The following is a 12085-nucleotide window of genomic DNA, read 5'->3' as shown; positions in this document are numbered from 1 at the left end:
TTGATGATCAGCCATGATCATAATGAATGGTGGAGTGGGCTCGAAGGGCTGAAGGCCTTCTCCTGCTTCTATTTTCTATGTATGTTTCTATGCATTTACTGGAGATGAAAGCATGAAAATAGATCAGCGCAGGACATGGTATGCAGTGGTTCAGAGGTAATTAATTGGCAACAATTGATTTCCCAATCTCAGCTGATCAAGGGGGTGGTGATGTCAAGCAGAAAAAAAAAATCAGGACATACTCAAACTGCAGACCTGTCCGTTGCTGTCAGTTAGCTCATTTGGCTGGAAGGCAGGTTTGTGATGTGGAAGTGACGCCAGCAGCATGTGTTCAATTCCCATACCGGCTGAGGTTATTCATGAATAACCTTCTCAACCTTGCCCCTCACCGGAGGCGTGGTGACCCTCAGGTTATAATCACCATCAGTCAGCTTTCATAGGGGAGAGCAGCCGATGGTCCTCTGGGATTGTGGCGACAATTGCATTAACAAATCGCCACCTGTCAGCTCTCCCCCTTAAAAGGGAAAGTAACTTATGGGTCATCTGGGACTATGGCGACATTATGTTGCTGTTTATGAAGTGAAACAATTTGGGAGTCTATTTTTCCTGGATACCCACCCAGAAAGGGTCTGCATATGATGTAGTGAAATTAAAGGAAGGCATGGCGAGTACCCAATAACAAAACATGTGCACAAATATATAAACTGTGTAATAAAACAGCATGCATTCCTTGTCACGGCAATGATGATCTACATCTTAATATATTAAGCTAAATTACAAACATTGCTAAAAACGTTAAACAAAGAATTAAACAAAACTCCTTCAGTGCCAAATAATAACACTGCAAAATTGTTTTTCCTTTTATCAAATGTTCCTCTTTGAACTTACTTTACCACTTCCAATGCATGCATTCAGATCAGTGTCAGTAGCTTAGCTGCAATTGTAGATGTAATCAATTGTTGATTTGGAAAATAATTTAACATTGATATGAACATAGCATATTATTTCCTCTACACATAATACTTTTAGGAGATTTTTACCTGTTCGATAACAGTTTTCAACCACCACTGCGGCCCCATCAGTGTTATAGCAGCTATTATTTTGGCATGGAGAACACCGAGGGCCCAGTCCTATCAAAAATAGAAACATCATCGAAAACTTGGACAGGAGGAGGTTATGTACTTAAATGCAATGGCTAATCCTCTCACAATCTATTTTTTCCAAATGGGATTAATCTTCAAAACTTGAGCATAACCCATACTGGAGAAGTTCCCCTGAAGGTAGTAACCAAGAGGCATAATCAACTGAAGCCATCTCTGAATGCAAATAACTAAAATGGCTATATGAATTTACCTAAAGAAGTGTTGTTTACCTAGTACAGGACCAAGGTTTGACCCAACTCCGTGCTGAGTTAGCTCGCCAAGAGAAATAATTTGCTTTGGTGCCCCTAGGCTGCAGAGGGAAGATTTATAATATATAAAGGTTTAATCAGCCAGAGTTTGTGATTGTTACCCAATCCCTGTATCAGAAAGTATGCATGTGCAAATTACATAAGGACTGTACAGGGCTCTGTTGCGACACACTGTCCTCCTATGCCACTTATCACCTAAAAGATGACTAGTTACTAATGTAACAGTAACTCACAAGGAGTGTTGGCAGGGGTTTGGGTTATGAACCAGAGCTGACTGATGCAAATTCACCATTTAGCTGCTGATGCAACATTAGAAAATTTTGTACTAGAAAAGATTCTCAAATATTTTAGCTTGGCTTAAATTGCAGCAGTCGAGACTTCCCAGTATAATACTGAGGGAATGCTGCCTTGTTATAGGTGCAAATCGTTCAGATGAGACATGAAATGGAGACTCCTGCTGGCTGTTTGATTGAATATGAAAGCACCATGGAATTTCCCAGAAAAACAGCTTGCCCAGTGTTCCTTTCCATTCTTTCCTCAAACACCCATTAGAGACAGATGAACTGAAACGTTACTGCATGTTTCCTGAAACACTGCTGGATAATGGAAAGCTAGATAATTCATTTGTCTACGTCAATTGGCCAAGGTAATCCATTGGTTGCAAAGTGCTCTCGGATCTGAAGGCTATGCCCCATTCTGGAGCATTGCGAGGATGTACAGCAGCATATACATGTGTTTTTTTATCGTAAATAATGGTTCAAGGAATTCTTCTTTCTCTTGGTCTAGAGTTGGATTACATGTGCGAGACTTGAACGACAGTCCTGAAAAATTTAAAACTATACATCCAGCATCACTAAAAATTCCAAGCACTATTCATTTAATGGAGTTACTAATATATGGGGCAGCATGGTAGCAGTGGTTAGCACCATGGCTTCACAGCTCCAGGGTCCCAGGCTTGGGTCACTATCTGTGTGGAGTCTGCACGTTCTCCCAGTGTTTGCGCAGGTTTCCTCCGGGTGCTCCGGTTTCCTCACACAAGTCTCGAAAGACATGTTTGTTAGGTGAATTGGACATTCTGAATTCCCCCTCCGTGTCCCCAAACAAGCGCTGAAATATGGCGACTAGGGGCTTTTCACAGTTGCTTCATTGCGGTGTTAATGCAAGTCTACTTGTGACAATAAAGATTATCATTAAGATTATTATTAGGGGTAACACTAACAGATTTCCCTCAAGTATCATCAAACAAGGGCAGCACGGTGTTCCAGTGGTTAGCACTGCTGCCTCACAGCACCACGGTCCCAGGTTCGATCCTGGCTCTGGGTCAGTGTCCGTGTGGAGTTTGCACATACGCCCCTTGTTTGCTTGGGTTTCGTGCCCACAACCCAAAGATGTGCAGGCTAGGTGGATTGGCCACGCTAAATTGCCCCTTAATTGGAAAAATGAATTGGATACTCTAAATTTAAAAAAAGTATCAAACATGGTGGGACGTTCTTGCCATAACTTTCCAATAGTGAATTAAAACTTAGATTTAATAGCATCACTTACAACCTCAACCTTCCAAAGCATTCTATAACAAATTACGTATTTTTGAAATTTCCACTGTTGTAGGAAATTGAGAGAGTCACTTTCTAGGTCCTTGCACACAGCCAAATTCCCAAATAAAGCCACAAGATGAATGACCACAGAATCGCAACAAGATTGCTTTGCTTTTGTGAAAATCCAAAGTATTTATAAGTAATGGAAACAAGACTTCCACCCTGGTTTTCAAATCTTACTTCTCTAATGAAGAGATAATTTGATGTCAGTTTTAAGGATGACAATTTGATTTATTTCCATAGTTCCTTTGGAATGTATTTGGTGAGGTATACAAGCTATTCTATGTAGGTAACATGTTGAAACGTTAAAAGCTAGTCACATACCTGCCATGGGTAAAAGAGTGGTGTCTGATCCAGAGGTACCCTTAATGGAGCTACAATAACTAATTCAAACAGAAGTCCTAAAAGAAGAGGAACCATTCCAGCCAGCAGCAAGGCCACTACCAATGTTTTCACTATCTGTGGAGAAAAGAAAGCAAAACAATTCAGGCATATTCAGTTATATTCTTAAATTGCCAGCTGTAGATATTAAAAATCAATAGGTCAGTAGATGTGGCAGGTTTAATTAAAAGTAATGCTCTCTGTACTAAGTATTGGGTCATTATTTTGCTTGCATACGCACACAGCAACATATTTTCATTTGGAAGATGTCATCGTGAAAATCATCAGATTTTCTGCCTCTTCATCCCAAAATAGGTGTGCTGGATACTTCTTGGCAAAGACAATCAAGACTAAAATGTCACATTGATACGTTAGAGAGGGATTTAACATAAACCAAGATGATCGCCTCAATGGACAAATCATGCCAACTTCTATCTACGTTTCTTAATGAACACTGGGTCAACATTTTGGGAATCACTACCAAACACCATTCCTATAAGGGCTGCAGAGGTTCCAGGAATTCTACCACCTCTGTCACAGGCACCAAGGATGGGCAATAAATACTGTCACAGCATCACTCACTTCTTGTGAAATGGGAGCAATTTTGAGTACTAATGGGGCGAATCTGGTTGGCTGAAGCAACTATTCAACTGGTTGGAAAATAACTTCTGTTAAAAATCAGTTCTACTACCTTAAGATCCTTTCTTACAACAATTGTACAATAGGATGCACTGATATATCTCAAGTTGAACACTGCAGCACTTTTTACACCGTGAAATGTATTCCAGATTGTCCGATAACTTCAACTGTGGTGCACATTTCATTCCTCGAGGAACTGTAGATCACAGCATGAACAACTGCAAAGTTACATACTGAGATCATGTAAAGGTGGCTCAGTTCTACTGCCATTACAAGATTATCTACTTGCAGACCAGGCATTACATACTTTTAAAAATTATAAAACTTATTCATACCTTGCTATCAATTTTTCCACTATTGTTTTGTATCATGCAACCACAATACATATCATTCACAGATAAGGACATGCACAAAATATAAAATTCCTTCCAAAAAAACAGAGATTCACTGTGACAGAAATTTTCTTTACTCCATGCATTGCACAGGATCTTCGTCTCACTTGATAAAACCTACTACAGCATATACAAATGCACAATACAAGACCGTGTGAACAATACAGAAATCTCACAATGGCTGCAAAGTGAGGAAATTCTAAAAAAAATTTTTGCTTTTCAGGAAAAATATCACTACAACTGTCTTGCACTATGAGCAACAGCAACTCGCTGTTTAATTTTGTTGATGGAATGTGGATGCTGCTAGCAAGGTCAACAGGTATTGTCCATCGCCAGTCGCCCTTGAGGTAGTAGTGACCCGCCTTCTTGAACTGCTGCAGTCCATGTGGTACACCCATAATACTGTTGGGGAGGGAGTTATAGGATTTTGACCCAGCTACAATGAAACAATGGCAGATTATTTCCAAGTTGAGATGATCTATTACTAGGAGCTAGTGGTGTTTCCACATGCCTGTTGCCCCTGTCCTTGGCAGCAGAGATAATAGGTTATAATGAGGTGCTGTTGAAGGAGCTTTGGTGAGTTGCTGCAGTGCATCATGTAGATGGCACCTCTTGCAGCCTCTGTGCATCGGTGGAGGGAGGGAGTGTTTAAGGTGGTAGATGGGGTGCCCAGGTGTGGGCTACTCTTAGCCACAAGTGTAGAGCATTCCATTAAAATGCTGTCGTCTTGTGTCTTGTAGATGGTGGGTCTCTTTTGGGATATCAGGTGGTGAGATACTCACCACAGAATTCACCTCCTCTGACCAGCTCTTGAAATCATTTTATTAAAATATGTTCAGTCTATGTGCCCCTTCCCCCCCATCACAACTCACATCTGTGACTGCAGTAATGAATATTCACCTGGCACTTACAAAAAGGCTGCAAAACATCAAAGGACATTAAAATACAATACCATGAAAAAAAGATTAATTGTGTAAACAATGATGATGAACTTTTAAAGAGATATTACCTTAAAAAGATTTCCAAGCTACACGCCAATGGTACTTAATGAATTACAGCAGTAGTTCTTATTCCACCGTCCTAAATGTCGCCTGAATATGTACTTAATAAATTAAAGAATTAAATTCAGCAACTGAAATGACTCACCATCATGGACCATTCCCTTAGCTTCTGAAAAATAACGTCTCGCCCTTGTGGCATCCATGCTGCCAAAACCGTAATTGCTCGGATAGTCAACCAGCAGATATATAATCCACAGGCAGCTGTATACAGCTCATGGATTTTGGCACTCCCAGTCCAAAATGACATAAGCCAACGCCCTGCTGAAACTTGGATACAAAATAAGAGGTTGTGGCAGCTTGAATGAAAAATGTAACATGAATGCATGGTCAAAAATGAGCTCTTTATCAAAAAAAATCTACACTCCAGTTCTGTAAGCCAATGCATAATTTAAATTGTATTAATCACTTTGGTCATGCAACCAGGTTTTTAATCTTTTCACATTAATGAATGTAAGCTTTGTGAAAGCGCCCTGTGCGAAACGTTTGTCTCATGGAGGTATGGTGATGGAGCTACGAATAAGAGGATCTGATTGAAGTCACTGCTGCTGCTCATATTGAACTTTTAAACATCAAGATAGTTTCAACTAAACAGACACACAGTCAGACATGACACAGGAGGTCCTCGAGGTGGTGGTTTGCCACAGATGCTTCGTCTGCAGACAACCGAGCTAGACAATGGCCATTCGAGAATGTGTAAATGACCTTTACCTGCACTAAGATACTGCGATCGCACCCATTAATGCATTTCAAGTAAAAAGGGATGGTGTGGCAATCTAACTGTGATTTCAGCTCCACCAATGTTCTAGCCCAATAACTATCATATATGATGGTTATTTATTGTTCCCTGACCCTCACAACTCTTAACACATACATACCCACCAAAAGTTTATATATTAGATACATCCATGTATATAGTGTTTTAAAGATAATCAGGAAAGAATTCACATTCGGAAAAAAGCTGAGGTGTACATGATAAAATGCAGGTAATCTTCTAAGGGGAGTTAATAAAAGTGCCATTAGGTGTTCACGTACCTGGTAAGGTGAGACAGATGAGACTGGCGATCAACAACGTCACACACATGAAAATGACCAACAGCAGAATCTGGTTGAAATAAAGAACTTTGAGTCATTGAAATACATGCTGAAGCTAATTTCACCCTTTCGTTCCAAGTCAAAGAGCGTAACTTGCAAAGTACTTTAATGGGATACAGTATATCTGAAAGCAAACTATTGTGATCAGAGTGTATGTGACGTTGCAACTTTAATAGTGGAGGGCAGGGTCAGTTTTGAGTGATAGTTTACTGCCATGAAACATAAATCACAATTGAGTTATTGGTGCGCGCATTTCTGCTTTGGGCACAATTGGGAAAATGCGCCAGTTGTTACCTTTCAAGTTTCCAATAAAAACTATTTGCGTAATCACATGACAAATGCAAAATATTCCATGTAACAGCAGATTCAAGCAATGAAATAGAAGAATTTTTTTTCCTTTTCCATTGAGAAGCATTCATTGGTGTGTTTGCGTGTGTAAGCTGGTTCAGTTTTATTAATTCAATTGAAATTTGACTTTAATCACAAAATGCAAGCATTTTTTAAACCAGTGTCTAGCAATCTACCTGGTCAACTGGATTTGAAATCAGTGAAAATAACTTTAAAAAGCTACATTGAACTATTTGCCACTTCCATTACATCCGCTGGTCAGTTTATTAGAAAATTAAATCCTGATAGTGCCAGTGCACACAAGAAAATTGCAGACACCTCTCTCTGATCAGTGGAATTTGTGCAATATTGACCAGAGGGCAAAGTCAGTTTTGTGGACAAGGCTTGGCCTGGCAAACTGAACCTTGAACTAAGACAAAAAAACTGTAGGAAAACATGAACGTGTTAATGTTGCGAGTCAAATACTCTTCAGAAGAAGTTATATTGGACTCAAAGCATTAACCCTGTTTCTCTCTCCCCTCTGTTCCTCTCTCAGCGGACCTGCTGAGCTTTTTCCAGCTTTGGTTGGTTTTATTTCAGATTTACAGCACCCATAATATTTTGCTTTGCTTTTACTTTTGAAAGTTAAGTGGTTTTGGGTGTTTTAAATTCTAAGGTTTGAGGATTTCCCCCATTCTGTGCACACCTCACTCCAAACAGCAATTCTTTACTAATCGAATTTTGACTTTATCGTACTTAATATAGAGGAAATCATCAAGTGAATGCCCACATAATTCTAATGATAAAAGCAATTAGTGGTATTTAGTCGCCTCTTTACATTCTGTTTTAATTCTTTAAAGCAAGAGGCAGACTTTGGACAGACACTGTATATAGAATGTCTCCAAATAAAGTGCTACTCCAGTAATCTTGCAAGCAGATAAGGTGAGATTTGAGCAGCACTACCTATCTATCCTTTTTTTAAATAGGGGAATATGTCCTTAATATTATGATTTTGCACAATCGAATACACAAAAGAACTTACACGATGTTTGTGTTTGTAAAGCGTTTCAATTGTAATTGAAAAATAAACCAGCAATGAAAATTGAAAAAGTTACCTACCCTAAGAGGAAATTGTAATGGTTTCCGATAAGGTTGAAAGCCCACAGGGCCGCCCTGTTGCAGTATGGCCTGGTGGGCTGCATGAAGTCCTTCTCCTACTACAGGAATGGCATTGTTGTTACGAGCCTGCTGGTTATTGTTTGCCTGTTGGTTGGCATTGTTCTCGTTTTCTTCCTGGTCTCCAAGCAAATATGAATGGAGGTCCCTGTCGGCGTGAAGAAAATGCATGCAAGTTAAACAATGAGAAATCAACAGAATTTTATGTAAACTGTTTTCCAGTGGACTGATTTACTCAGCACTTAATGTAATGGCAGCAATCTTTCTGATGAATTCACTTTTGAAAGGTGTTCAACTATTAGTGATAACAAAGAATGTTTAGAACTTCTACAGTAAGATGGTCGAGATCAAAAAATATGGGTGCTACTGCTCCACTGAAATGGAGAACAACTTTTGAAATCTGCACGTGCAGTTAAATGCAGAAGTCCAGAAGTTGCTGTCAGTGATTCTATGGTCAAGATAATCCACAAAAGACTTCCGGTTGCGGCTATGACTAGCTAAGCCGCACATTTGGAAGCTCCTGCAACAAAGGTGTTTTTGGGCCAATTGGAGGGCCCCAACGGCGCTGAAAAAACGAATCCCGGTGGGGGAAGGTCCCCTGAGGAGAACTAGACCGATTTTATGGTCGGTACCCGGAGTGGAGCGGCAAGAAAAACGGCAGCAGCTCCCCAAAAAAAGCGGGGGAAGAAAATCAAAATGGCGGCCGGCGGTGCACCGGAGGAGTGGAAGAAATGGGCGGAGGAGCAGCAGGCCGCTCTCCTCCGTTTTTTCACGGAGATGAAAGTGGAACTCTTAGAGTCCATGAACGCGACGGCCACCAGGTTGGTGGGAGCCCAGGCGATCCAAGAGGCGTCGATTAAAGATCTGCAGCAGGAGATGGCCGCGAGGGAGGAGGAGGCCACAGTCATCGGGGCAAAGGTGGAGGTGCACGAGGCACTCCACATGAAGTGGCAGAGCCGCTTCGAGGAGCTGGACACTCGGATGAGGAGGAAAAATTTGAGGATCCTGGGCCTGGAAGAAGGCCTGGAGGGGTCGGATCTCCCGGGATATGTGGCGGAGATGTTGAGCTCCCTGATGGGGGAAGGGGCCGGTCCGGCGCCCCTGGAATTGGAAGAGGCATACCGGGTCATGGCCAGGAGGCCTAGGGCAAACGAGCCCCCGAGGGCGGTGCTGGTGTGGTTCCAGCGGCTAAGTGATCGAGAGAAAGTCCTGAGGTGGGCTAAAAGGGAGAAAAGCAGCAAGTGGCAGAACTCGACGGTAAGGGTGTACCAGGACTGGAGTGCGGAGGTGGCAAAGCGGCGGGCCCGGTACAACCGGACAAAGGCGGTGCTACACGCGAAAAAGATCAAATTTGGAATGTTGCAACCGGCGCGCTTGTGGGTCACCTACAAGGACCAACATCATTATTTCGAGTCCCCAGAGGAGGCCTGGACCTTTGTACAAGAGGAAAAGTTGGACACGAACTAAAACCTGGGAGCACCGGCGGTCGTAGCCGCCGGGGGACTCTTGATTGTGCAAGTGGCCCTTTTCTTTTTCAGGCCAGGTCGGAACTGGGTAACAGTTTCGTGGAGTGTTTGGGGTGTTTTTTCTCGAACGGTTGACTTTTCTGAATATTTTGAAGGTTTCGAGTTGTTGGGTGTTTCTGTATATTTGTACTGTTGAAATCTCTATTGTGGGTCGTTGGCTTCTTATGGGGTGTTTTTTCCCGTTTCCAATTTCCCTTAGTTATTTACCCCTCTTACCCTTTTTCTTTGGGTGCTTGGGGGGGTTTTTTGTTCCTTTTTTTTCTTTTCGGGTTATGGTTATCTGCGGTTATTTATACTGTTTGATGGAGGGTGATGGTTGGGCACACTGTTAGTTGATAGTTAGTTAATTATTTTGTTATTTAAGTATGTAGTTAAGTATTTATGTATTTAGCTGCCATTGGGTATTTGTATTTATATCGTTAAGTTGGGGAGACGGGACGGGGGGGAGCGGGTTGATTATGCGGGTCTTTCTCGGGGGTTTTAAGGGGATCTTCCACGGGCGCAGATGGGGTGAACCGGGAGGAGTCGGAATGTGGCAGGAGCAGCCGGGTCAGCGGAGACCAGCTGACTCTCGGGAGTACGATGTGGGGTACATCGCGGCTAGGAGGGGTCCTAGCCAGGGGGGGGGGGGGGGGGGGGGGGGGGGGGGGGGGGGGGAAGGGGGGGGGGGACACCGGGTTGCTGCTAGAAAGACCAGGGACGAGAAGGGGAGAGCCGGGGCGGGGGGGGGGGGGGGGGGGGGGGGGGGGGGGGCCATCGCTATGGGAAGCGGGTCAGAAAAGAAGGGATGACCCGGGGCGAGCAAGGGACAAGACATGGCTAATCGACAGGGAGTAGGGACGGGTAGCTCTGCGACCCGATTGATCACGTGGAACGTAAGGGGGCTGAATGGGCCGGTCAAAAGATCAAGGGTCTTCTCACACCTGAAGGGACTGAAGGCGGATGTAGCAATGCTGCAGGAGACTCATTTGAGGGTAGCAGATCAGGTCCGCCTGAGAAGGGGGTGGGTGGGACAGGTGTTCCACTCAGGCTTGGATATCAAGAACCGGGGGGTGGCGATTTTGGTGGGAAAGAGAGTGTCGTTTGTGGCGGCAGAGGTGGTGGCAGACAAGGAGGGCAGGTACGTGATGGTGAGGGGTAGGCTGCAGGGAGAGAGTGTGGTACTGGTAAATGTGTATGCCCCAAACTGGGACGACGCGGGTTTTATGAGGCGCCTGCTGGGCCTCATCCCGGGACTGGAGGCAGGGGGCCTGATCATGGGAGGGGACTTTAATACGGTGTTAGACCCTGGGCTGGATAGATCGAGTTCCAGGACGAATAGGAGGCCGGCAGCGGCAGAGGTGTTAAGGGGGTTCATGGAGCAGATGGGAGGGGTAGACCCATGGAGATTTGGTAGGCCTAGGGCGAGGGAGTATTCTTTTTTCTCCCACGTCCACAGAGTGTACTCTAGGATCGATTTTTTCGTATTGAACAGGGGGCTGATACCGAGAGTGCAGGACACGGAGTACTCGGCCATTGCGATATCGGACCATGCACCACATTGGGTGGACGTGGACATGGGGGAGGCGCGGGACCAACGCCCGTTGTGGCGCCTGGATGTAGGGCTGTTGGCGGACGAAGAGGTGTGCAGAAGGGTGAGAACGGGCATTGAGAACTATCTGGGTACGAATGACACAGGTGAGGTGCAGGTGGGGACGGTCTGGGAGGCCTTGAAAGCAGTGATTAGAGGAGAGCTGATCTCCATAAGGGCACACAGAGAGAGGAAGGAGAGGCAGGAAAGGGAGAGGCTGGTGGGGGAGCTCCTAGAAGTAGATAGGAAATATGCGGCGGCGCCAGAGGAGGGGCTATTAAGGGAGCGGCGTAGCTTGCAGGCCAGGTTCGACCTACTGACCACTAGGAAGGCGGAAATGCAGTGGAGAAGGGCGCAGGGTGCGGCGTATGAGTACGGGGAAAAGGCGAGCAGGATGCTGGCACACCAGCTTCGTAAGCGAGATGCAGCCAGAGAGATTGGGGGAGTGAGAGAGAGGGGTGGGGATGTAGTGCAGAAGGGGCAAGAGGTGAATAGGGTCTTTAGGGACTTCTATAGGGAATTGTATAGGTCTGAACCGCCGAAGAGGAGAGGGGGAATGAAGAACTTTCTCGACAAATTGGGGTTCCCAAAGGTACAGGAGGAGCTGGTGGAAGGGTTGGGGGCGCCGATAGAGCTGCAGGAGCTAATTAAAGGGATAGGCCAGATGCAGGCGGGGAAGGCGCCGGGGCCGGATGGGTTCCCGGTGGAGTTTTACAGGAAATTTGTGGACTTGGTGGGTTCAGTGCTGGTGCGAGCCTTCAATGAGGCGCGCGAGGGGGGGGTTCTGCCTCCAACAATGTCGCAGGCCCTGATCTCCTTGATTTTGAAGCGGGACAAGGACCCGGTCCAGTGCGGGTCCTACAGGCCTATCTCCCTCTTAAATGTAGATGCCAAGCTGTTAGCAAAGGTCCTGGC

General features: G+C 44.6%; 1 protein-coding gene across 5 annotated transcripts in view; it reads right to left on the bottom strand.

The window, feature by feature from the left end:
• march6 (membrane-associated ring finger (C3HC4) 6) overlaps positions 1-12085 on the bottom strand; it is a 116100-nt gene that overhangs the window by 6517 nt on the left and 97498 nt on the right. For all 5 annotated transcript variants that reach the window (XM_038796866.1, XM_038796868.1, XM_038796867.1 and 2 more), the window contains 5 exons: positions 8018-8222; positions 6512-6581; positions 5565-5746; positions 3331-3465; positions 1041-1130 (listed from right to left, as the gene is read on the bottom strand). In XM_038796866.1, the coding sequence (XP_038652794.1) occupies positions 1041-1130; positions 3331-3465; positions 5565-5746; positions 6512-6581; positions 8018-8222 (682 nt within the window). The remainder of the gene's footprint in view (positions 1-1040; positions 1131-3330; positions 3466-5564; positions 5747-6511; positions 6582-8017; positions 8223-12085) is intronic.

This window comes from Scyliorhinus canicula, chromosome 5, assembly GCF_902713615.1.
Source record: "Scyliorhinus canicula chromosome 5, sScyCan1.1, whole genome shotgun sequence".
Lineage (NCBI taxonomy): Eukaryota > Metazoa > Chordata > Chondrichthyes > Carcharhiniformes > Scyliorhinidae > Scyliorhinus > Scyliorhinus canicula.
Note: the sequence above shows the minus strand (reverse complement) of the source record. Positions and strands in the feature narration are given on the sequence as shown.